A 27,232-nucleotide genomic window follows, 5' to 3' on the forward strand; every position below is an offset into this window, starting at 1 on the left:
TGATCTTGATGATCTGAAAAATGTGATAAATATGCAAAAGGAAAAAGAAAATCAGGAAATATTGTTTCAGGGCACTGTAAATGTAGCAGGAATTTTAAATAATACAGCGAAAATAAAGAAGATAAGTGTTTGTATTTTTACCATATTACTGCAAATTAAGACAAAACGTTATTCCAATATCAAATTAGGTCAAATTTACCTAACATTTTTTTTTATTCCAGACATTCCAATAACAGTATTCAGAACAAACTGAAATGATTTCACATTTATTTGTTTGTTTGTCTTATATCACTCATCCAACTTGTCTATTGTATTTTACATAGATTATTTGAAAATATCTTTTCCTCTATTTTACTTCTAATTGTGCGGAATGTCTGGTGACAAGTACAGATACTTTTTCAATCACAGTCTGAACTCAGCCCCACTTTGCTTAGGACCTATCTGTTCATTCGCGGAGTGATAACTGGGGAACCCTGGGTGCCACAGCAGCCTGCTCACAGCCGCGGAGGGAGACGGCATCCGAAGAAGAAGCCTGCCGCCCGGCTCTTCTTTCCCCCGGCATCAGTTGAGCCTCGCAGGGACACGGCTGGTGAAGTATCACCAGCGGCTGCGTTTAATTTAACATTTTACTCAACAGAACACATCTTTTTGATGTTCATCTGAACGGGATGAAGATTTGATTAAGTGTTTTATGAGCCGTCGCTTTGTCAGGGTAACCTTAGTCCCGTTCCTCATAAGAAATTATATTTTAGGGTATTATGATAGCTACTTAATTGATTTTTTTTGTCGTTTGAGCAATAGCTAACGTAATCAGCCGAAGGGGCATTTTTTCTTCTGTCCTCTTCCCTGTCTCCTCGCCTTATAGAGCCAGTTTTTCTGGTTGAATCGAGCCTAAAAAAGCAACTCGTCTGAGGAGAGCCGACTGAAAGCGCCAAAATGGGGGTAAGAGACGAATTTCTTGCGTCTTTCTTAGCTAACATGCTATAAATTATATATATGTCGGCTAAAGTGTGAGTTAGTAATGTTAACGGTCTGTGGCCATCGACGTAAGGGTTAACTGTACATGGAGGCACATGCATGATGTTACAATGACATTGAACGTGCTGGGATATGTATGACTTGCCTAATCAAGTGGTTAGAGTTATTTTGGCTGTGCTACGTTAATTTTTCAGTCTCCCAAATGGATGCGATCGCCCATTATGTGCCTGTCACTGACGCCATTTACCACACCAAATCAGCGCACTTGTAATTAACGGGTAATGGAGGTGATTCCTGTTGCCTGCACACCAGGTCTTCTTTTTCCTTCGGATCATGCGCCAGATTTGTGAGTCAGTCCGCCGCATCCAGACTCCAGCCGGTCCGACGGAGCCGGTGCAGGGTGGAAACCAGCCACAGTAACGTTGGCCATTTAGTGTTTGAGTTCAAGTAGCATATGTGCAGCTCCCAACCATACGACAAGCCCCTTAGTGTTGCTGCTTGACCTGCGAAATCTGATTCATTTTCCCCAGTGGGTGAAAAGTGCTGTCACGCCTTCATGTTTAATCATTCAGCAGACAAAAGGGGCGTTTAGCTCACTGACCCTGCACTGCAAACGCACTGAGATTAATCCCGATTTTTAAAGATGTCATAGGAGCTTTCTCCCAGAATGGTGCTGTAAGGCTTTCAGTAATCTAACGATGACCCCAAGCAGGCCCAGTGTAGAAATAAGTATCTTCTCTCTCTGGTTTTAGCAAGAATTGGTGATGAAGTGACAGAAAAATGTGCTGCTTCATGCGCCGGTTCCAAAAAACGGGATTACACGGACCGCACATCTGGCGTTGGACCTGCTGCAGACGATTGAGGAAATTCACAAATCCAAAATGCACAATTATTCAGACAGCGTAACGACACGGATACGCCCGGTCCGAAATGAAATCTTTTGTGAATAATACGCGTGTGAAACGCGGAATTACGCGTGGGATACGTGTAACCTTTTGCCGGTAAACCCGCAGTCCGGACTGCGGAATATCATCTCATCCCTCCAAGTCTGACTGCGGTAACTCTCAGCGCAAATGTGCGTCTCCTCAGTTATTATTAAAAGAAAAAGAGCGATCACGATGTCCTGAATTCATTTGATACTTTGAAAGTCATAATGTTAAACGTCCAGATGCACAGAGAGGGTGGTGTCTGGGACTCTGAACCATAAAGGCTACGACCCCCCCCCCCCCCCTAAAATTTCCCCACCCGCCATTTGCTGCGTTTTCATTCAAACATTACATAATGCGACGATGCGTCGTGCTGCTGTCATTGAGGATACGGGCTCGGTGGATGTGGAGGCATCTTAGGTCTGGGTACCAAATGGGCACGGAGGCAAATGCGTCAAAATGGTTCCTCAGCAGTGGTCGACCCCCACCCCCAATTTTTCACATCCCACACACAAAAATATCAACTGCTTAGAACTCAAAGGAAAATGGGCTTAAATCTACCTGTTTTACCCCATTAGACTCATAAAACGTCAGTGATCTGTCAGTTCATAATACATCCTGTTCCAGCAACAACATTTCGATGTCACAGCTTCAGTCATATATTATTACTTTGATTATAACGGGTTAATTACTATAATGACTCAGTGTCCATATTCATTAATGTAGTATTACAGCCTGTATTTTTATTACAGTTTTTTTTAATCTTCCAAAGTTACTTTCACTAAATACTGAGTTTCTCCTGCATACAAAAAATGATGCTCTAATCAAAGCCACCATATTCAAATCAAATCAAATCACTTTTATTGTCACTTTTATTGTAATAAAAGCAGCTTGTAAGTGCTTATAATTAAAGAATAAAACATTTTGCTTTATCAAATGGCCCGAGATGACAGGAAAAAACACTGACTTCTGTTCAGTAAGGAAACACAGAGTCTGTGCTTAAGTAATGATTTGTATTTCTTTGCATAGTCATGTACCCAAGGCTCATTTTACAACAGGAAAAACCCTATTTTGCATCTTAGTGGGGTTTTTTTTTTAATATATACATAAATATATTGAGTTGATAAAATCTGGTTAACATGTATGTTAGAAAACTGTAGCTGCTCTTCTTTAGTGCCTTTCCCTCCCTGTGCAATGTAGTCGCTTTCTCTTCTGTTCTACATCCCAGTTTGGATGGGATGAGAGTGGAGGCTGAGTTGTGGAAATACAAATGGTTGTAATGCTTTCCACTAGATTGCCGAAGGGGGAAACCATACACATCTTTGACCACTGCGTGAAAGAGAGGAGGAGGAGGAAGAGGAGCTGAGGAGGAGGGTGTGTCAGTGCATGTGGGGGGAGTGGAAATTCCCATTTTCAAGCTGTGGTTTGCCTGAAGACTGGACAGATAGATAAAGCGGATTTGAGTGAAATGCACTGTGGTGGGGGTGGGGAACACCAGAGGGAGGCTCAGTTGACAAGGCAACTACAGGGTCATTTGATCCAGGCCAATCAATCGATAGAGATGGATGCTGCAGAAGGCAGCAATTGGATTGGTGGTGTGAAAGGATGGAGGTCAGCAGCCACAGGCTTCGCACGGAGGTCCTTGTAATTGGTAGAGTGACCAAGATACTGTGACTGACACTAGCTGATGGAGGTAGAGAGAGAGGGTGAGAAAGAGACGGCTGTGTGGTGAGTCACCTTGAGAAGGGTGAACACTGAAAAAGATGGAGGAGGCAGAAATGTAAAAAGAGCTGGTGGGATGCTGCTCCTGTGCAGCGATGACACAGAGGAGGGAACAATGATGGAGCCCCAGCAGAAAAAATGGAGAAATAAATGCTGAGATTCAGAAAGAGAAGAAAAATGTACAAGGCTGAAAGCATCTGCTCATATCCCATAATGCACTTGGTGCGGAAGCTTCAGGAGAAGAGCCAATCACAGTGGAGAATGGTGTGGCTGTGTGAGTGTAAGCATGTGTGAGGCAGGCAGCTCTCATGAATAAACACGCTCTCACTGACGATGTGTAATTCATACAGATGAAGCTCTCGACACTGTCAGACCTCTTCACTGTAGTGGCTGCACTGAAGCTAACTGAGTGAGCTCATATTCTCGTACACCAGTTAATGTTAGTGTACAGTCATTCGTGGTTGAAACACTCATGTCAAAAAATAGCAGATGAAAGCATTAAGTGTTGTCTCGCTCTATAACCTATAAAAATATGTCAAACTGTTGTTTTAGTCATTGCTATCAGTCTCGTGTCTTAAACATTCATTAACATGATGACAGTCAGTCCTGAGCTCATCGTGCTAAAGTGAATTACTCAATTCAAGTCACTTATTCAGAATAAAGTGTTATTATTATTATTATTAAGGTTTTGGCCAGACTTTTCGCATGGTCTGATTGTAGAAGCCAATTTGTAATGTGTCATAGATGATGATGTAAGATGGGTGGTGACACAGTGATGCAGTGTTTAGCATTCTCCCCTCACAACAAGAAGGTTCTGGGTAAGATTAAGATACTGAATTTTAAATACGTTCTCACTATTAAATTTGCGACCAAGCTAAACCAAAATAAAGCAGCTTGAGCCATTCTGATGTCCAGAGGTGTATTGGACTTTACTGTAGAACCACAAAAAAACAAAAACATCTATGGGTTTAATGGCTGCAGAGTATAGTTTTAGCTATAAACCATATACTGAGCCAAGGCTTTAAGTTGTGGGGTTAAAGGCCCGATATTAGTCACAGGTAACTTCATAATTGGGGGTTAAAAAGTGGGCTGGAATGATCTGGAACATCATTCCAGGACCTCCAGTTAATGAATGATCATGAATGACCTCCAGTTAATGAATGATTCAATCTTATAAGCATCTTAGTGCATATTACTATCAAATTAGTTTCATTTTCATGTGCTTGCTTAGTGACAGCATGAAAATACCTGCTCACTAATGATAAACATCCTGTGGACTTTTTACATCTTCAATACATTCTGCACAGTTTTCACAAAATACTTCTGTGACCTAAAAGTACAGCTGATGTATTTCCTCAGGAAAGAATAAAACATTAATGTGCCACTCTGATAAATGGAAAAAGACGAAAAAAGGATAGGATAGGAAAATGAGAGATTATTTTCAAAGGTAAGCATAGCAATTGATATGTTATAAACTTGAAATTTAAGTCTGACATAAAATTTCAGACTAAAAATTCATTTTAAAGTCTTTAAATGAGATACTGTATCTATGCTTGATGTTTAGCTGATTATTTTTGGCTAAATCCACAAATAGTTGCACAGGTTACATAATCACAGACCTTACACAAATAAAAATCTACTGGACCTCATGAAATAAATTATTTTGTGTCGCTATACCAAACCTTGGTATCCCCGCATGCCAATTCCTACCTAAACGCCTGACAATAACTGTGCATAGATGATAAGTGTGATTTATTTTTTATTTTTTTTAATTAAATATATTGTCCCAGTAGCAGACGACGAATTTTATAAAATTGTGTGTAATTCTTTTTTTTCTGTTCTTTAGTACAAATAGTCGGTGCTGCCACAGTTTGTTATTATATATGTAATAGCAGTTACAACATAGTCTGTTCTCATGGTCATGTTGTGTAATTGTTCCAGTCTATCTACATTTCATTTCATTAATACTTAGTTGTAGCTTCCTGTGTCTAACTAGTTTCCATCTGTGTGTGTGAGCGTGCAAATAGCATTGATCCACACTCCAGCAAATCAGTGATCAGGGTTTTCCGATATCACAGTTTGTGCTCTCTGGTCAGTGTAACATAAACCTCCTGGAATGTGGAGTGATGTTACCTTGACATCACTAACTATCTGTATGACGTCTCTGGTCTGAGTTAGAAATTAGTCTGAAATTAAGGAGGATAATGAAGGTGAACCACTCAATGCATTCCTGCACTACCATACAGACACACTGCATGCAGAGCAGTATTGTTACATAACATACCATCACATTAAACATTACATTATTAAAACATTTTAGTTGCACCTACACCCTCCTATCAGTCACAGGAAACCTCACATTACCCACTGAAAAGTTGATGCCATCACTCTGAGCCTTTCAGCAACTGCTGTTTTCTGTCATACTCATAGATCTAATGCACTGCAGGGGGTGGCACACAGCCTAATGGTGGAGAATGCTGCAAAATGCACTTTGTGTTATTAGGAATGTACGGCCAGTGATAACCAAGTCTAAACTGTGCCTTTGACCAAATCACAATGGCTTTACTCAGTGTTCGATGTTCATCACTGTAAATACATATTCTAAGACATTATCATTACATAGCCTGCATCATGGTAATGGTTCAAACTGTCTCCTTTTGATTAAATCTTTGCTCGAATGAGCAGATAAGAGTAGTAGACAGCACAGAGACAGATGGACAGCCTGGAGGGAGGAGAATGTAAACAAAGTGGGAGGAGAGGGTGAAGGGGGGCAGTGCCCTCTTAGTCGGTGTGTGTGAGTGACAGGCAGTTCATCTGTGTTTTCCAGGTCGGTCAGTCCACTGATCTGTGTGATAATCCATTTCTTTGTGTATGTGGTTATGTTGAGCCACTGTGTCCCCATCAGAGCTACTGAACTCCAGTGAATGCAGTACACCAGCAGCAGCATCCTTCATTCAAAAATCTGAGCTGAGACTATGATGTTCTGTTCACTGGAGCATCTTCAGATTTAGCTGAAAATAGGCTAAATACTACATACTGAACATGGTTAAATACTAGACAATTTAGTGCCAGCTGGTGGGTTGTTTTTTTTTGTTTTGTTTTTTTTTTTTTTGTTGCCAAGGTCATGTCCCAGTCTTGCTTTGCAAAGTGTGAAATTGCAGCAAAATCTTTAATTTCTTTACATTTACAGTCAGATGTCTCATTCCAAAAACTGTACATGTGAACATTTAATGGTTTCGTATTTCATATAATGTGTAATGCACATGGTAAGACATCATTGAAGATGGCTCAGGCTGTTCATCCGTTTTAAAAATGGATGTATCATTGAATTTGAACTTTTATTGGTTACAATTTCAGTCTGTAGTCTAGCCCGCTTGGAATTAAATTGGGCTATATGTGGCCTTTTAACTAAAGTGGGTTTGATATCCCCAGTATAGAGGCTGCTTTATGAGTGTTTGTGGGCCATTTTGCAAACCATAAATCATTACCAATCATTATAGTTGATGTATTTCCAAAATAGAATCAGTAGCTAGGCTTGGGTAACAGCAGCATAATTTGCTTGCTCCCTGCTTTTTTTTTGTTCAGCCTCTATAAAAACAGGTTAAATGATGCCAATAAGACATGATTTTGATGAGATAAAACATGTCTTATTGACACCAAATGTTGATTATAAGCTTGGCTTTAGTTATATAAGCTCAAGTCTGTAGGACGATATCAGCTGACAGACTTAAAACGCAAAGCTTTTCAGTAAAATGTTATAGTTTAGCACAGCGGTCCCCAACCCCCGGGCCTCGGACCGGTACCGGTCCGTGAGTTGTTTGGTACCGGGCCGCGAGAGTTGAGGCTCAGGTGTGAAATGTCTAGTTTTCAGGGTTTTTATCGATTTTCAGTGTTATTTTGTTATCGTTTTTATCGTTTACTCGGTTTTCCTGGGTCTTTTCACGTGTGTTATGAATAAATTTTCTTTTTTTCGGTACCGGTACTAGTTTTATTTTGTTGTATTTATCCGCGACAGCTTAAAGGCCGGTCCATGAAAATATTGTCGGGCATAAACCGGTCCGTGGCGCAAAAAAGGTTGGGGACCGCTGGTTTAGCATACATTCATTTGCCTCTGTTCACATCACCTGGCCTAAAGTTTTGTCTTTGCATAAACTTTGAATCTAATTGCATCATGTAAAAATTGCTTCACATCTGGCCTGAAGTTCAGTTGATAATGATTCTGATAATTACTGGCAGTAAATAAACAAAAAAATATTTGTCCTGCAAAGATGTGGCAGTGTTATATGTTAGTTGTCATAGTAACCCAAAAATAAAAGTTTAGACATTTGGTGACATTTGAAGATTTGTATATATCTCATTTGATGGTTGCCCACCAGGTTGCTGACTTTGATTTGTTGTATCAGAATCCTAGTGTTGTTGTTTTGTTTTAATTCTCCTTACATTATTTTAACTAGGATGCCTCCATAAATGCCCCTGTCTGTCTGAGATTTGAGCAAGCAGTGATTAAGAAGATTAAGAAGTTGCTTATCCAGCGCCTTTCCTTGCTGTGGTGTCATGAGCCAGGGGCCATACACCAACAGATTGAGCAGACTACAAATGTTCAGCATGTACAATCTGTCCCCTACCTCAGCTTACAACATCTGCTGCTCAGACCTCCTCAGGTTTTACCGCCTGTAACTAGACAGAGACTAGGAAGTGTGTATTTTAGCAGAGAAAGATAAAATCATCAATATGAAGTAGAATTGAACTAGATCAGTTTGACAGGTGGTGCTGAGAGAAATCGACTGTTGTTTGGTGCATATTCTACTTATTGCTTATAATAGGACTTGTACCAGCTCTAAATTACCCTAATGTGACGCAGTGAGTTCATGTGTGGTCTTCTGTGGTTTTCTTCCTTTTTCACAGTATTTTCACAGTTGGATGTCAGGGTTTCTTTTGTAGGGTTTCCAGTTGTTATAGTTTATATGCTTATGTCCTCGGTACCCAAATGTCACAGTAAAGCACCAGCACCAGGCGTTTTTTTTTCTATTCGTGTTGCTTACTGTGGCACTGCTGTCTCTCTCCAATTTCATCCATCCCAACACTTTGACTTATGAAATGTGAAGTAAATCAGGTTTTCCTGTTTAAAATTGTGAGTATATAGAAAATACTTTCTCAAAAGGTTGACACCTTTTTTGGAAATTTAAGAACCTATCCTGGCTCTAGTTTGGTTCAGGAATACCTTTAAATGTCACATTGACTGGTAATTAGGTGTTCTTTGTTGTCTTTTGACACTGTTCAATAAGTCTATTGTTGTTTTGCATTTTGTGAATCTTTTGAAAATCTTTAAAAAGTCATCAAGTATGTCTCCTCCAGCTGAGTAAATGTTAGGAAAAACATGACTGGGAATGAATATGCACAGGCCAACGTTAGAGCAGCAAGTGCAGTGCTCACCTGCAGGATTTCTGAATCCTACTGAAGGAGAACAAACTGACTTAACTCTGAGACAGAAAGTGTGGATGCATTACTGATTGCCTGATTTCTGTCCGACTGTGTAGTACAGATGGTTTTTTATATGAGAGCAGTGTCTATTCACAGAAATCTTTTTATCAGTGTACACTGTGAAGTTTTCTGACGTACTTTTCATCTTATGTGATCATGAATAACCATCATCACAGTAATCTGACCCACAGTTGAAAGCTGGTGAAAACCCTTCATTTGGTTAAATTTATATTGAGGCACAAAGCACAAACATTTTTTTAAAGTTTAGTGATGTGTGTGTCATACTTATTCATATTAGAAACGTTGCAAAATCTCTGTGTAGAAGTTTCTCAGAGTTAAACAGTCAGGCTACAGTATTTAAACGTTTTAAAAGACATGAGTCTGCCATTTAATTTTCGCAGTGCTACTTTTCTGATACACAGCACAATCATGGCAGTGGTGCTTTTGTAAACCTGAATCTCGTGCAGTCCTTAGACTGTTATTATACTGAAAAACTCAACTTTTTACCACACAGTAAAGAAAAGCATAATCAAGATAAAGAATCAGACTTACATTGGCAAGTTTTTGCCTAACACTATTGATATTTAATTAACAATTTGGCATTTTTAATGTACAGTAAAGATAGAAAAAAGGAAGTTAGAAAAATGCAGGATAGCAGTATCATTTTCCTTCATTGTTTCAGTCAGTGGTAATTCTCACATTTAAACATATTCACTGCATTTTTGCCAGAGACTTGATAAGAAAGACGTGCCACGCAAAGATTTCTGCGAAGAAATCTATAAAATTTACACGATTCTCCAACAGCAAAGATTGTTTGAGAGGTATAACTTCTGCTTTCTAAAATCTTATATTTGGTGCCAAACTTTATGAGCCATTTAATGATATATATTTTAGCTGATGACTCTATATGTGCAAGTTTTTAAATCAGTGTTTTCTTTTCTTCAGACATTTCAGTGTTGTAACAAAGCGAATGAGTAAGGATGAATGAGAGAGTAGTATTGGGAAGATAGTAAAGAGAGAGAGAGTGATGAAAAGGGATTATTGTTGTTCACTGGGTTAATCTGTTAGTGTAGTAAACGGCCGTAATCTGATGGCCTGCTGGATCAGTGTCCAGGGAACACTTCACCTCCTGACAGATGGCAAAAAAATAGATACTCTCATACACACAGACAAATAGAAATCTATGTGCACACACAGAAACCACAAACTTGTAGCTAAGCAGAAAATAAACACGTGCACTGATTAAATCACTACTGCACACATATATACATTTTAAAATTTCCAGTTTTAATATTACTTCCTGTTTTTTTTTTTTAAAGTAATTCATTGCCTGTCACGCAATAAAAAGGTCAGCAGTGATGTATTGTCTCTATAGAGTGGCTAAACAGTTGTTTATTTGCCAGTATCATGATGTGCAGTCACTAACACATTTGAATTATAAACACACAAGTTAATATGTGAGGTAGTCAATAAGTTTTATTGTTTTAAAAGTCATTCATTCCAAATGAACGTAAAGAGAGAATAGAACCAAACGTCCAGCCATAACTTTTTGTCTGTTGCACCACATTGAACAGGAGTACTACTAGGCTGGATAAGAGCTATTTGCAAGTTATATTGTAGCACCTATCCTAATACACCACTTTGTTGTGTAAAGTAGCATTTAGACAGGGTTTTCTCCACAGTAAAAGATGCTGATGCAATTTTGACATGGAACTATTTGGCATATGCACAAACTCTAAGACTGCACATAGGCAGATGTGCAAAGCAAAATGTCATTGGCTGTCAACAAGCCATCACCCTATCAGCTTTCATTGCAGTTAGGAAAAAACAGATGGTAAACAGTATGAAGCAACCATCAAATCAGTGTGAAACCTCTCGGCCCAGACTAATCCACATGAGAGCTTTCCCAAAATAAGTCACTTCTCTCATCTTATCATGCAAGGTTAAACAGAATCTGATTGCCAGTGTGTGGCTGTTCACAGAGTACATTGTCACATTTGGATGGTAGCAAACATCTGTGTAGTGTTGCACACAAAATAGTCACACGTTTTTCAGGGTCAAAACCCTTTCAGGAAATGTGGACTGACTTTATACCCAAACTATATTTTAAATTTAGATTTAAACTTCATAGATCTGATTAGACTGTTTAATGTTCACAATCAGGGAAAGAGATTTCCTTTCCATGTTTTTATAAATGCATTACTTTATTGACCCAGCTTCATGAACCAAATCAATATGTCATAAATTGCCTCAGTGTACCTCTCACATTTGTTCCTAATGATACTAAGCATTAGGTTGTATCAATGTCAGCCTAATAACACATAAAAGTTAAGTGATTAACTTTTGATTAACCTCTGCCAGTGAAAGAAGCAGCACAGCAGCAGACCTGAATAAGTCACTTATAATTTTGTCTTTGAGAAATAAGTTTGTATGTATAAAGTATATGTAAAGACTGCCTTGACTATTACAGCAGAGGATCAAGCAAGAAAATAAAAATGGAAAAAAGCACCTGTCTTTTCATACAGCAAACTTTATCTAATTATGTTTAAAAACAGTGGGAAATATTGTTTTTTTGCTGTTTGGTCTCTTTACTTTTACAGTAAAGCATTTATATAACACTGTGCCTGAAATGTAAATCACGTGGCGTGGCTTTGTAAATCATAACTTGTAAATCATGAACGTGTCATGCAAATCAAGTGTTGTAAATCTAGTGTCACAGCTTCTACTGTAAGCTTAGCCTCGGTTTACCAGTGAGACATGCACTGATGTTCTCTGGTGATGCGTTTCATTTGGCAAGTAACCACAGCATAAATAGTGACTGGCTAGGAATGTACCACTGGCAAAAATAGTCAACTCTGGTATCTTTGTATTGCAGATTATTTTATTTCTTTTTCAATATGGACAAATTTACATGTAGGACTGTGTGCAAAAGACAAAGGAGTAATTAGATCTAACAAGAAAATCCATAGATTTCTGACAAATAAGATGGATGAGAGTGTTTATAATAGAACGACATAATTTAGAAAATGAATGCACAATGGAAAAAAATTGTGAGACCTTGCTGGTGCATTCATCTAAATAAATGTAGCATACACACATTATGTGCAATAATTTGCACATTAGGAAACGGCTTCAGATATTGTTGTTTCTGTCTTATGACATATTAATTTCCCTTGATCCTCCTCTCAGCCACAACAACAGTTTAAACAGCAGAAGCCTAAATAGAGACTCGTGTAAACAGCAGTTTAAGAGGAGCTCTTGATTCAAGCCTGTTCTCTAATGATGCCAGATTTAATCAGGAAGTCTTGACACACCAGGGGATTATAGCCAAGTTTAGATCTCAACCTTAATGTTTTGTCTGGGGCTTAATATGGAAGAGGTAGAGACGGAATCACACAAGCCACAAAGTTTATTAACACGTTTATGGTCCAGCCAAACAGTTCTCTGTAGTCATTGTTGTGTTATTTTGTGATTACAGGTAAAAACTATAGATTATAACAGCTACAACTCTGGCAGTCAAATCTTTTTCTTTCTCCCTTGATGGCTCAATAAAGCAGTGTTGTTATTTGGATTTTTTTTGTTGTGAAGTTGTTTGTTGTATTTAAAGATTCCTGTGCTGCATTGATAAATTAAACAATGATGTACATGTTTTCTTTCTGCGTTACAGTATGGACGGTCGGACAGCTACCGCGTGGCTACCACGCAGGACAAGGATGAGAAGGAGTCGCCCAAGAAGAAGGGAGGCAAGGATCTCGATGACCTGAAGAAGGAAGTTCCCATAGTATGTACCCTTTTTAAAACCACTTCATCTTAGCCCACTGCTTTTGCCTGCAGGTTTTGGCCAGGTGCTGATGTATAAAATGGAACTCTTACTGAGGTTTGAGAAATGAAAATGCAGAAAGACACATACAAAGTATGAGTAGGCTTCTTCATAGACAGAGTAAACAAAAACCTTGAAATCCCAGCTGAGTACTGAGAAGTTTGTTAAGCTTCCTGGCCTGTGTCCAGCATTCAAAGAGCTGTGATCCAACTGTAATCTAATCTCCCTGGTTAAAAAGGAGATGGCAGAGATGAGGTGTTCCGTAGCAGCTGGTGCATAGTAATGTTACAGTGTGGTTTGACATAACATGCCAGAGCAATTTAATCCTCCTGTGGAAGGATATTCTTTTGTGTGAGGTAGGAAGCCAAACCCACAGGAAATCCCAGTGATACAAAACTGCATCAGATGTTCAGATAATAAAATCATAAATAAATGTTATCAGTCTCTATTCTTATTTACAATTATTTGAAACATTTGTAAAATACTGAAAACATTGATGAAATTTTATGCTGGCAACCAGAAATCTCCAATATTTAAAACTCAGTGACTGCTTCGTGTAAGTGGTGATTTGCGTTTATTTGCTTCTTGAAGTTAATTTGTAGTGTTATCAAAATAAATAAATACATTGTGACTGAGGTTTTGATTGATTTCATGATAAATCTTTATTCTTTGTAGACTGAACACAAAATGTCTGTTGAGGAGGTTTGCCGGAAGTACAACACCGATATCGTTCAAGTAAGTACTTTATTTCAAATCAAAATTACACTTTTGCACTTTTTGATATTTCTGTCTGGCGTACAAGTTGGTGTATGTTGCACCGCTTATGAAGACTTTTTAAAGTGCAAATGGATGTTATACATAAATAGGCCATACCTACTGTACTACCTTTATTTCCTTTCCTGTTTTTTCACCTCTATTCTATTTTTCTTCCACTCACATCGCATCATTCCATCGTTTTCTGTCCATTGCTTTTATCATTTCTAGGGTTTGACCAATGCCAGGGCTGCAGAGTATCTGGCCAGGGATGGCCCCAACGCTTTGACTCCACCCCCTACCACCCCAGAATGGGTCAAGTTCTGTCGTCAGCTGTTTGGTGGCTTCTCCATCTTGCTGTGGATTGGTGCCATCCTCTGCTTCCTGGCCTATGCCATCCAGGCTGCCACAGAGGATGAACCTGCTGGGGATAATGTAAGTGGTTTCCCAGGATGGGTGGATAGATGATAGAATAGATTATTAATCCTCATTCATTTTAAGTAGGCAGGGTTTGTTGCTTAAAATACAAACATCAGCACCTATGAGAAGTTATACACAAAATAAGGATGAACACATTGTTTGTAGTGTGTGTGTGCTCTGTCCTGTAGCATATCACTTTACAAAGCAATTTGCTGACTCACTACTCTTTAGGGATGAGGCTGCATCTCATCCCTATGATAAAATATGTGTCAGCTGCTTGTAGAAACCATGTCAGCTGACCCATCTCTGGAGTGACAGACGCCGTCTTGTCTGTATCCACTCTGGACTCGCCACAGGGAGCATATGACTCCTGGCATTGGTAATTGCAGGGTAAGAGTAGGGCATTTACAGGTCAGCACTGTTTCATGCCAGGTCAGAGCACTGAGTAGAGCAAAGGACTGAGGCTAAATGACTCTGACACACACAGCATTAAAGGACAACATGCTTTGTTCAGAGCACAGGGAGGTCTCGGGGTGAAACATCACCAGTTTTGAGTCATGAGTTACGAGTGGCCAAGAGTGTGTCAACAAACTGTATTTTCACACACTGTCAGATGCTGAACGCAAGATATGAAAGACAAGATTCAGATTTAGAGCTTAAGATGGTAAAACATATGACAGCAAACCAACATAGTCATAAAACCACTAATAAAGTACACTGCAAACAGATGGACAGCGTTCAGTTCATTGAGTCCAAATCAAACCACGTGCTGCTGTCAGCTCCAGGATACGAGACTTAAATGAAAGATGATTTATGTTATTTCTAGATTTCAGACTTTACAGAAGCCTTGAGTTCCTGAAAAAGCTTTGGTCTTTATCTCTTACATGCCTCTGAAGTCCAGCATTTATTGACACGAAGTTAGCGTCTGACTTTGTATCTCTGCTAGTCTGTCTTTTTTTTCCCTTCCTTTCCTCTCATGTAATCAAGTTTTAGATAAGAGTTGAGTCTTTTGGTTATTTTCTTTATAAATATGACAGTCTGACACCTTTTTTCCCCTTTCTGTCTTTCTCTACAGTTGTATCTGGGTATCGTGCTGTCAGCTGTTGTCATCATCACCGGCTGCTTCTCTTACTTCCAGGAAGCTAAGAGCTCCAAGATCATGGAATCATTTAAGAACATGGTCCCTCAGGTACCAGAGACTTCCTAGTCATCGTCAGGATCATGCCGGGATGTTTTTGTGGTGATTGTTGTGCCAGAAGGGGATTTCACAAAATGTATTGCTTGATTAAATCCAGTTTTCCAAATGAATTTGCTTGAAGGAGGTTTGAAATAAATTATGCTGCAGTTTGTGGAGTGACTAAACATTTAGAATTCAAAGACCAAAGGGTGCTGAAAATTAATGAGTGTATCGCTTGTCGAGTTCTGTGGTTACGTATTATATGAAGTGATCCTCCAAATAGCATGTTTCCGTCTTTCTTTGTCACTCTGCGATCCAGCAAGCCTTGGTGATCCGCGAGGGAGAAAAGATGCAGATCAACGCTGAGCAGGTGGTTGCAGGAGATCTGGTGGAGGTGAAAGGAGGAGACCGGATCCCTGCCGACCTCCGCATCATCTCCTCACATGGCTGCAAGGTGAGCTACAGGCACAGACAGATTCATGATGACAGACATTCAGAGATAGTAGAAATCAAGGATCTAGAGACAGATCCACAGGGCAAGCGATTCACAACAGTGTGGATAAAGGAGACCTCAGAAAGTCAATGGCATTCGGCAACTTCAAGCAATAGCAAGAAAAATAATCACTGAAAAGCATAAGTGGGTCCCAAGTGAAACTTTTCTCAAAATCAAGGAAACCAATTAGAGTACCACCATTAACAGTGCAATACACTGTTTATTGACATGGTGGTAAGTGCATTAGAGGGTTACCTAGGCAACTGGACTCTGGAATGTCCAGTAAGAGCAAACCATCAGCAACATAAACATTTGTGGCAAGTGAAACGCTTCCTGTGTGGATTCTGCTGGAAAATCTGTGTCTGTATCTCTCTCTCTGGATTTGTATGTAGCCCTCAACAAGTTTCTCTCTTGTCTTTCTCTTTTTCTTTGACTTTGTTTTGTTTTGTTTTGTGTTTTTGTCAATCCTGCTCTGTCCAGGTGGACAACTCATCCCTGACTGGTGAATCAGAGCCCCAGACCAGGTCACCTGACTGTACCCATGACAACCCCCTGGAAACCCGAAACATTGCCTTCTTCTCTACCAACTGTGTTGAGGGTAAGTTTATCACCATTATCATCATCACCATTTTCCAACAGTCAAATACACCTTTATTCTAATATGATAATGTACATCAGAATCAGAATACTTTATTAATCCCGAAGGAAATTAGGGTTACAGCAGGCAGCACGCTAATGGCGCATGCGCACTTACAAAGGAACCTTCTGACCAACTTTACACAAACATCACATTGGGGAGACATGTCAGAAAGGTAGGCTGATAGGAAAAAAACAACGAAAATACATAACATGAGGTAAGAGGAGGAGAAAAAAAATTCCACTCAGACTGAGCTCCTAGTGGGAGAACAGTTTGATAACAGAAACATACATAATATTGTACCTGTTGTTGGTTTTGGCGGGGGTTGTGTTGTGTTATTTTAACAAGATATGACCCAGGATTTCATTGCATTTCTTCATTTTCCCACGGTGACAGTGAGTTAGATATGGAATGAGTGACTTCTCTGGTCATCAAAAGTAGATCTAGAAATGTGATCCTATTTAACCTTGTACCAGTTCCTTTCTAGTGGATCCTGTTGTAGCCATTGTATTATCAGCATTGCAGCAAAACGCATTATGAATCTCACAGTGTATTAATTGGAAAATAGTAAGATGTGGTGCCCTCTGGTGGACACATTACATTCTTCACTACGTCTCCAATCATCATCACTCTGTCCGCTTGTTCATCTATATTATCACACTCTATTTATTTATTTTTTCGTTCTCTATTTTTTCCCCTGCAGCCAGTGTTGAAGTGCATATATTTTAAAACCGTTCCCTCTGTTTTTCCAGGAACTGCACGTGGTATTGTTGTGTGTACTGGTGATCGCACAGTGATGGGACGCATTGCCACCCTCACCTCAGGTCTGGAGACTGGGAAGGTAAATATATTATATATAATAACTGCTCACATCCATTACAGCAAGAAACTAAAACCGTGTAACTATACACTCATTCACTAAAACTCTTGTAATATTATTTAAAGCCTATATATTGTCTTAGTTGTGTCTCCTTATCAGAAATTAAATCTCTTTGCAGTCAATTAAACATCTTCTTTTTTTATCCTCAGACACCCATTGCCAAGGAGATTGAGCACTTCATCCACATCATCACAGGCGTGGCTGTTTTCCTTGGCGTGACCTTCTTCATCCTCTCAATCATCCTGGGTTACTCCTGGCTGGAGGCTGTAATCTTCCTCATTGGTATCATTGTGGCTAATGTGCCCGAGGGACTGCTGGCCACAGTCACTGTGAGTTGGCAGAGAGATGTGAAAGTAGTGGATGGTGCAATATGGAGTGTCTGTGTGTGTCCAAGATCCTTAGGTGTGGTTCAGGTTTTTGTTTTTTGTTTTTTTGTTTTTTTAAATTTGTCAATAAGGCTGAAATGTTAGGATTGGTAGTATGTGTGTCTGACATTGATTTGTCCAGACTTGGGTCAAACTGTAGCTTCACATAATATAAAATACAAAGAAATTAGATGAATCTTTGAAAACTTTTTGTATCATGAAACCTGTTTTTTCAAAAATTTTATACCAACACTCACTGGTATTAAAAATAGTAACATTTCTCATTTTTAGTGTGTTAGTAAGTCACTCTAATATCGATTTTCTCACAGAGAGAAGGTAACAGACTAAAGGTGGTGTCACCAATCACACTCCTTGGGCTGTTAGCGGTTTAACCCACATCTGAATGTGTGTTATTTACATTAGTTTCTGTTTTATTTTGTGTTGTTTCTGTGGTTTTTGGCTGGTGTTGTGTTGTGTGTGGTCTGATCATGTCTGTTTGCTTGTGTGCTCTCTGTGTGGTTTGATATTGTGATTGTTATATTTCGTGCTTTAACATTCTCAGTTTGTTTCTGTGGTGAAATGTTGTGTCGCCTCTGTGTATTTGTCCTTTCATCTCCCACTTCCTCTCTCTTTCTATTAAAGGCAGTCCCATATGCGTTTGTGTGTCTCTCTCTCCATCTTCCTTTTCGTGTGTCTCTCTCTTTTCCAGGCCAGTGGCGGTGCTGTCTGCAATGACAAGGACTAGCTAATGTAATGACATTAGGCAAATGTTTCTCAGCACCATGAACTGAATTTAGGCCTCCTGTGCTTGGCCTTGGCTAGTTTGACCCACTGGTCTTGCCATACTTGGCATGGTACCATAATGCACTGCTGCTCTGCTTCACAGCATCGCTCTTTCATGCTTCATGTTCTCTCTGCACTGCTTGTTGGGCTGTGTTTTTATATCCTGAAAGGACTTTTCTGTTCTTACTGCATTGTTATGTATAGAGTGCTATGTTGGTGAGCAGAATGAACGTTTCCAGGCATCTGGGTGGTTGTAAGTTCCTAGTTGGGGTTATGTGTTTCAGGTTGTTGGCAGAAATTAGTTAAGTGTCTGGAGATGCTCATCTGTTCTTTTAGTTTACAACATAGATACTAATTGTATTTTTCTCTCTCTTTCTCATTGATTTTATCCATTTGTTTGTGACGATCATCAACAACTCTTTCCCACTTGTTTTCTTTCTTTCTCTCCCTCTCTCTTTGCCTTTGATGCCTTTCCTCTGCCACTCCCATTTCCTCCTTGTTTTTGTCTCCTGCTTCATCACTCTCCTCCAGGTGTGTCTGACACTGACTGCCAAGCGAATGGCTCGCAAGAACTGTCTGGTAAAGAACTTGGAGGCTGTGGAAACTCTGGGCTCCACCTCCACCATCTGCTCTGATAAGACAGGCACCCTGACCCAGAACAGGATGACTGTGGCCCACATGTGGTTTGACAATCAGATTCATGAAGCTGACACGACTGAGGATCAGTCTGGTGAGATTTTGTTCTCTTTTTATTTAGTAAGCATTAAATGTGTGCCTCCATGCAGTATATATTAAGTAAAGTGCAAATAAACAGGATTGTGAAATGTGTGGATTTTAAAGGGCGCAAACAAAAAAGCTTCCCTTAAATATAGCAAACCAGTCACCGTGTGCAGATACACTGCCTCCAGTGCTCCTGCCATGCTTGTACTACCGTTTTGTAAGCTGATTGAGCACCATCTGCAGTTCATACTGAATCTTAGAAACTCTTAAAATGGTGAACCTGAACTTGGACATGTCTGAACATTTTAATCACACCTTGTATTCAGTAGTTTTTAATCTGTTTTTGTGCTTTGAAAAAGTGCAACAAACAGATTAGCTGTTTCATTGCTAAAAGCAAAATGTGAGACTGGAACTACATTCTGTTCTAAGTAATGTCTATTTACATGCCACATAATGCATGGAAACAAAGCACTGAAGTAAAGCTAAAGATAAAATGGCAAGATTTAACCGTAACCCTTCGCTGTATCAGCAGCTGGATGCTTGGATGAGGTTCAATGACTTCTTTTTTGCTTCTTGTAGGCTCCTCCTTCGACAAGAGCTCAACAACATGGGTGTCTCTGGCTCGCATTGCTGCCCTGTGCAACCGCGCTGTGTTCAAAGCAGGTCAGGAATCTTTGCCCATTCTGAAACGAGACGTAGCCGGTGACGCCTCAGAGTCAGCTCTACTGAAGTGTATCGAACTGTCCTGTGGCGCCGTCAAGGCCATGAGGGACAAGAATAAGAAAGTTGCAGAGATCCCGTTCAACTCCACTAACAAGTACCAGGTGAGTACCAAGTACTTGTTTGTGCAGAAAGAAAATATAATAAGCAATTACACAAATTCCCAGTTCATTTTAACATGAGCTGAATCAGGCAATTTGTAGTAAACCGGCTTAAACATGCAAAGAACTGCATACCAAATATTTATTCATACTAATAGTTCAATCCATTCCCATCAGCTCTCAATTCATGAAACTGAGGAGGAAAATGACAAGCATTACCTGCTGGTGATGAAGGGAGCCCCAGAGAGGATCCTTGACCGCTGCTCCACCATCATGGTGCAGGGCAAGGAGCAGCCGATGGACGATGAGATGAAGGAGGCTTTCCAGAATGCCTATCTGGAATTGGGAGGGCTGGGAGAGAGAGTGCTGGGTAAGGATGATCGGAAAACTAATTATTTCAAATGCCATGGAAAACAATTAGTGAAATACAATTTTGACTTTTCTTGCTCTCTGTGCTCAAACTGTACTAAATAAAATAAATTAATTGTGTGAGAATTTAACATCCCTCTTCCTTCAGGGTTCTGCCACCTGTTTCTGCCTGAGGACAAGTACCCAAAAGGTTTTGCCTTCGACACCGATGACGTCAACTTCCAAACTGACAACCTTTGCTTCGTTGGCCTCATGTCCATGATTGACCCTCCCCGCGCTGCCGTGCCTGATGCTGTGGGCAAATGCCGCTCAGCTGGCATCAAGGTGGACACCTTTCTATTCTGACAGTCTGTTATTTGTCTCTCATTCTCTAAAAATATGTGTCTTCTGTTTATGATCTTCTAATCTTATTTCTTCTTTTCTTCCTTTAGGTTATTATGGTGACTGGTGACCACCCAATCACAGCCAAGGCCATTGCTAAGGGTGTGGGTATCATCTCTGAGGGAAACGAGACAGTGGAAGACATTGCTGCACGCCTCAACATTCCTGTCAGCCAAGTGAACCCCAGGTAACATTTACTCCTGTGGCTGCATCATCACTGCTAAAGCTGTTTTGAGCCATAATACATGATACTGAAGAAAAGAAAAAAATATACATATATATATGTATTTATAATTATATTTCTTTCTTTTTGGAATGCAGGGATGCAAAGGCCTGTGTCATCCATGGTACGGATCTAAAAGACCTCACACAGGACCAGATGGATGACATTTTGAGGAATCACACAGAGATTGTCTTTGCCAGAACCTCCCCACAGCAGAAGCTCATCATTGTTGAAGGTTGCCAGAGACAGGTACGGTTACTGCACCGCCACTGATTTACAGGTGAACAGAGATAAACAAAAGTGTAATTAGTTTTTATCTCTGGGGCTGTAAAGTGAGTTTATGTGGCCTCTTCCTCTGTCAGGGTGCTATCGTGGCTGTGACTGGTGATGGCGTGAATGACTCTCCTGCCCTGAAGAAGGCTGACATTGGTGTTGCCATGGGAATCTCTGGCTCAGACGTATCCAAACAAGCTGCAGATATGATCCTGTTAGATGACAACTTTGCCTCCATCGTCACTGGAGTGGAAGAAGGTGAGGGACAAACAAAAGGTGGAAAGGTGGAGTGTGGCGAGGAATCTGGGCTACAAATGACAAAACAGACATAAAAGGTGTAGGAAAAGGTTCAGCTGAGTTTTAAAAAAGTATCCTATTTGTTCGCGGTTGTCATGTTTGCAACAGGAACTCAGCAAAAGTGACGCCACAACTGCTAGCACACGCAGTCATCATTTCTGCCTGTTGTGCACCTCTCAATATTTGATGCTCACAGCAGGACTAGTGGACTGAGATTCATATTGGAGACACAAGTGTACAAACAGTTTTGTCTTTACTGCAATTTCAGTTTTATATCAACACAGGAGAGAGACCGATGTTGCAACAGCTTTAAAAGTGAGAGATTTTGGAGAAAACTTTGCTTCCTGTTTCAACATCTTCTAGTCACTTTTTATTTCTCATTGTCACCACCGGCCCTGCACGAGAAAACTGCAGCTCCTCAAGGACCAGTGTAATGGTTAAAGGACTGTAGTGATTTTCATGAAAAGAAGTTCAACAACTACTTAGATGGGCAAAGCACAGTTCACTCAAGCTTTGTTCGAGCATGTGGCATTTTGTTTGTTGTATTTATACACCACCTTTGTCTTTCCAGGACGTCTGATCTTTGACAACCTGAAGAAATCTATTGCGTACACTCTGACCAGCAACATCCCAGAAATCACCCCCTTCCTCTTTTTCATCTTGGTCAACATCCCCCTGCCTCTGGGTACCATCACAATCCTCTGCATCGACCTGGGAACTGACATGGTGAGAAAAAATCTCAGGACAAAGACTCAAAGACGAGACGTGCTGTTCAGGCTATAAAATAAGAAAGCACTGTGTGAAATAACCTTTCTGAACAGATTGTCTCAGTGCATTCATCACTCAAAACATTTTAACGTACACACAGTAAACCAGTAAAACCATGCTGGACACTTGAAGCTGTTAACTGCATGCGCTCATGTCAGATGCATACCTGATTAATGCCTTTTATTTATTATAGCAGCCACGAGAACAGCTATTCAGTGTGGTCCCTTATGATCAGCATCGCTGTGAAGAGTAAAATATTAAACATGGAACAGAGGTGGAATTCAAGGTCATTTTAAATGGGACCTTTAGAGAACACTAGGTGGCAGTGTTGAACCACTATTTATAAGAAGCAGCTCTCACATTTTCCACCCTCTCAAAGAACAGAATGTATTAATACCAAACCCTAGATACAGAAAGACCAAATTTTCATAAACGTTATAAAAACACACATCAAGAATATATAAGTAAAGTTACCAAGGAGTATCTCAAATAAGACAGAAGTGTCTCTTTTTCCTTTCCCCTCTTCCAGGTACCAGCCATCTCTCTTGCTTATGAAGCAGCAGAGAGCGACATCATGAAGCGACAGCCCAGGAACCCACTGAGGGACAAACTGGTCAATGAGAGACTCATCAGTATTGCCTATGGACAGATTGGTAGGTACATTTATTCTTTACAGTTTGTGGCATTTAGTGTAAACAGTGTTCAGGCAGCTACATGGAAATGGTTTGCACTCTACAGCAGGTAAGTGTCTTAGAAACTGTCAACATAAAGGTATTAACAGTCTGATGAGGATGAGTCCACTGCACTCAACAGGCAACAAATCAAAATATCCTTTAGTAAACATCTATTAGTGCTCATTTAATTTAAATATCACTGTTCTTTTCCATCTGTCTAAAACGAGAGATGGAAAATCAGTCTTTACTGACCATGTCGAGTCTACAGGATTTTACTGTGTCAAATAAAATGTATCATTTGATTAAGGGACTCTCTGTTTGTCTCTGTAGGTATGATCCAGGCTCTTGGGGGCTTCTTTGCCTATTTTGTCATCATGGCTGAAAATGGTTTCCTGCCATCTCTGCTTGTCGGCATTCGACTCAACTGGGACGATCGCTCCAACAATGACCTGGAGGACAGCTATGGACAGCAATGGGTATGAGTGAAATGTTATAATGTCAGTGTCTCTTGTTTCAGATATGTTCACTTATGTAGTGGAGCCACTGAGTGACTTGAATTTGTGATATTCAAACAAACCTTTTGTTTTTGTGCCATAATCTTTGAATGATTAATGTAAGTCTTAATTTAATACTGATGTAATAAAAGCTATTTATAAACAAATCTATTGTAGAAAGCAGACAGGAGATATTCTCTTTCTCATTTCCTGTGCAGACCTATGAACAACGTAAGATTGTGGAGTTTACTTGCCACACAGCCTTCTTTGTCAGTATTGTGGTGGTGCAGTGGGCAGATGTGATCATCTGCAAGACCAGGCGTAACTCTGTGTTCCAGCAGGGCATGAGGTAAGTACAGGTTATTGAAGAGAGCGTACGATAAAAACAATTCCTTTTAAAAATGGTGGGCAAAAATAATCTAATTGATCTCAGGCTTTAAAAACCTAAGCAATTCTGATAAACCACATTAGATATTAATAGTGAACTTTTTGATTGTGTGTTGAATTTTGTAAGGTATGCAATTCTACCTTCTTCTTACAGTCAGTTTGTATGAATGAAATGACAAAACACAGTGACGACAGACATCTATTGCAAAGGCAGCCATGCTGAACCAATTTTAGGTTTATTTTAAAGGGAAACATGTAGGAAAACTGTAGCTCAGTAGACACCATTACAATATACAGTCTACAAAGTAAATATATCTAGGCATAGTACTTATTTTTGATGGATCAGTTCTGCATTGCTGTATTAGTACTTGGAGAACACAACAATCTGAGTACTTTCAGAAGTATACAGGTCTCGTATCTAAAGAAAAGGCATCAGTTTCTTGTTTGATTGCTTTTTGGTTGTTGTTTTGGAAAAACAGAAAATTGATACTGAACATGAGAGAATGGATGAATGGATCACGACCATGATTCATCAATAAGATTTGATTTGGTTTTTGTATTTATTTTCCCCATAGCATCCACTAGGTGTCACTAGATAACCACATTTACCCATGTGCGCTGTCACATATGTTGCTCTTTTTCTTCCGTCCATCTTGTTTGGTCTTAAGCTGTGTGTCCTCTGCCCATGATGCTGTGTTCTGCAGGCAGCATTTGTAGGTCAGGCACACAAACTAATATAATGTTACTATAACTGTCGGCCTGCAGGGAGTTGCCCTTGAAGCTTTTTTTTTTTATTCAGAAGTAGGTTGATGCCAGCAAAAAAACAGCTGCCAACTGTTCAGAAAACAGACAGTGTAGTGATCTGTTTTCTGAAGAGCATCACTGACGAATGTCCGAGATTTTTGAGTAACGGGATACTTCTTTGCTTGGTGACTCTTCATCTACTTGTGTGTTTTTTGGCTCTTCGCATCTGTTTTTGCATTTTTTTTTTTTTATCCATACATGTGAGTGTTGTAATAGCCTCTCTTGTTTTGCATTTGTTTTCTTTCAGGAATAAGATTTTGATCTTTGGCCTGTTTGAGGAAACGGCTCTGGCTGCTTTCCTGTCCTACTGCCCTGGTATGGACTTGGCACTACGGATGTACCCACTCAAGTAAGTGGCATTTAATTAATAAAGAGAATCATCAAACAGCAGAACAAAACATCATCATAGTAACTATGGATGTTCAGTCCATAAAATGTATATTTTCAGGTAAGGAATTGCGAAAACAGTTTCTTTGTCCTGAATCTCAGCGGACTTAAATTTACCACTGTCTCTTTTGTCCCGTCCTGCCATGACACCCTATTCATTCAAATATTCTCACTCTGTCCTTTGTTCCCACTCGTTCCCTCACAGGCCCAGTTGGTGGTTCTGTGCGTTCCCATACAGTTTCCTCATCTTTGTTTACGATGAGATCCGAAAACTCATCCTGCGCCGAAACCCCGGAGGTGAGCTCGCACACAACCATATATATTTACTTGTTTAGGGGTAGGGTGGTGTCAGTGAACTGGAAAGTGGTGATATATTTTATAGGAGAAACAGAGGAGGCATAGTGTGGGTTGTGAACAGTAATATAACTTGATAAACTAGAGGTGTATCTATAAAATATTTTCCTTCAGTCCATTGACGGTTAACATTTCTCTCTTTCTTGTGCTTCTTTCCCTCTTTGTCTCCATGCAGGCTGGGTGGAAAAAGAGACATACTATTAAATTATCAAAGCATCATTTACTTCTTGTCCCATTTTTCCCTGAATTCATCCCTTCTTCTCTATCTCCCTCTGACTTTCTCTTTCCTCCTTCCTTGCCTCCATCCATCTCTCCTCTCGGCATACTCGAAATGTACAAGAAAAAAATGTTTACTCCTCATCTTTGTTCCTCCATCTTCATTTCCTAAAGAAACAAAAAATCAAAATGCCAAGACGACAAGAGGACCAATGACAGAGGAGGAGAGGATGGGGAAGAGGGTGCATTTGTAAATCTTCTCTGTCCTTTCGGTCCCTCTGTCCCCCTTTTTTGTATCCAAAGCCTACACGGCAGTAGTCTGCCAGTAACACTGTTTGTGCCGATGCTTACTACACTGTTAGCTACAGCAACTCTTCGTACATGTACTCAAATTACATCGCTGTGTGGAACCAAATAAAGAAAACATCTTGAGAATAAAGCAGAAAATCTGACTGCTCCACTGCAATCTCTCGGGCCAAGCAGCACAACAAAACGGCAGCTCCGGTCTAGACTACGACCTGGCAATTTGAGCGGGTGGGTGGCATCATTTTTGTTTAGTTTTTTATTTTTATTTGTATTTATTTATTTATTTATTTTCCCTGCCAGAGAAAAGCTGCCCAGATCCAGCTCAGTAATCACTGCCATTTCCTGCCATTCGCCTACCGCGACTTTCCTTGCCTTTTTTTCTCTCTCTATTTCTATTTACTCACTGCCAGTCTTTCACTGCCGTTCTCTCTTTCTCCTCCTCGCCTCCTTTCCTATCAATAAAGAATCGGTGTCACCATAAAACCAACCCACTGTCTCACTCACGCCCACAGCAGGGTGGAAAAAAGTTCACTTCCTCCGACTCCCCTGTCCATCCTCCCTTCCCAGTGTTGTTTTCTGTTTGTGTTATTGTTGTTTTCTAATAGACAGCTGGGTGTGTTTTTTTTTGTTTGTTTTTTTAAACAAAACAAAGTTGTTCGTAAAAGTTTTACGTGTTTTTGTTTTTTTTAAAGTTCGGAGTGAGTCTGAGAGCTGCTTGTTTTCATTCAGACATGACAAAGCACACTTTCTCTCCCTCTTCCTGTTCATCTCATCTTCATCTTTTCCTTTAACACGTGTGCCCTCCACCACCAATCTCACCCCCCTCCTGCCTGTCTATCTGTCCCTGTTTGTCTGTCTGTTTGTGAACACCGTGCAAACCCTCCGTCCTTGTAAACTTCCACCCACTTTCACCGCCTGCCTCCTCTTATTCTCCCACCCGTGACCGACCTACAACCTCCCAGCCCTACCCCCGTTGAAAAAAAATTACAATCTTTCTGTGTCCTCGGAAAAAGAGATTTCTCTCAAGTTTCATTCTTAAATCAGTGGAATTCTGGAATAAGGCACTGTACCTTACACTGCGAAACAGCAGCAAAAAAAAAAAGGAAATGAAATAAAACCGAAGGATCTCTCTTTTTTCAGCTTGGCCTCGACTTTGTTTTTGTGTGGAGTCTTGTCAGAAAATGGAAATAAATGCTGTGACCAACTTACTTTTGGCGGGAGTGTCAAGTAATCTGTTTGAACTTTAGCTTCTCACTGGCTCATGGGAAATTGCATATCTGTATACTGCATGCTGTTTAGTGCACAGAATTTGGGAAAAATGTT

At 40.0% G+C, this 27,232-nt stretch overlaps 1 protein-coding gene across 2 annotated transcripts; it reads left to right on the top strand.

Moving 5' to 3' along the window:
- The first annotated feature begins 527 nt into the window (after window positions 1-527).
- atp1a3a (ATPase Na+/K+ transporting subunit alpha 3a) lies at window positions 528-27,117 on the top strand. 2 transcript variants are annotated; one of them, XM_085446138.1, is made up of 24 exons: window positions 528-712; window positions 866-942; window positions 12,775-12,888; window positions 13,603-13,662; window positions 13,912-14,115; window positions 15,176-15,289; window positions 15,597-15,731; window positions 16,251-16,368; window positions 17,160-17,248; window positions 17,437-17,616; window positions 18,967-19,165; window positions 19,735-19,979; window positions 20,154-20,346; window positions 20,494-20,669; window positions 20,777-20,913; window positions 21,048-21,198; window positions 21,312-21,480; window positions 22,091-22,245; window positions 22,817-22,940; window positions 23,292-23,437; window positions 23,674-23,804; window positions 24,894-24,995; window positions 25,239-25,330; window positions 25,563-27,117. In XM_085446138.1, the coding sequence occupies exons 2-24, from the start codon at window positions 937-939 to the stop codon at window positions 25,589-25,591; spliced, it is 3,069 nt and encodes a 1,022-aa protein (XP_085302264.1). In that variant the 5' UTR covers window positions 528-712; window positions 866-936; the 3' UTR covers window positions 25,592-27,117. The 2 variants fall into 2 exon arrangements, with proteins under 2 accessions (XP_085302264.1, XP_085302263.1); XM_085446137.1 differs by having other exon boundaries at window positions 528-942.
- Window positions 27,118-27,232: the final 115 nt, after the last annotated feature.

Source organism: Copadichromis virginalis, linkage group LG22 (assembly GCF_057382275.1).
Source record: "Copadichromis virginalis isolate Kocher_CV1m ecotype Utaka linkage group LG22, C_Virginalis_male_GT1.1, whole genome shotgun sequence".
In the NCBI taxonomy this organism is placed as follows: domain Eukaryota; kingdom Metazoa; phylum Chordata; class Actinopteri; order Cichliformes; family Cichlidae; genus Copadichromis; species Copadichromis virginalis.

What these genes read in the sequence shown, in the direction of transcription:
- atp1a3a (XM_085446137.1), top strand. An exon ending in ACAACACCGATATCGTTCAA is followed by an intron (nt 13,663 to 13,911) that starts GTAAGTACTTTA and finishes TATCATTTCTAG; the next exon opens with GGTTTGACCAATGCCAGGGC. An exon ending in ACTCCACTAACAAGTACCAG is followed by an intron (nt 19,980 to 20,153) that starts GTGAGTACCAAG and finishes CATTCCCATCAG; the next exon opens with CTCTCAATTCATGAAACTGA.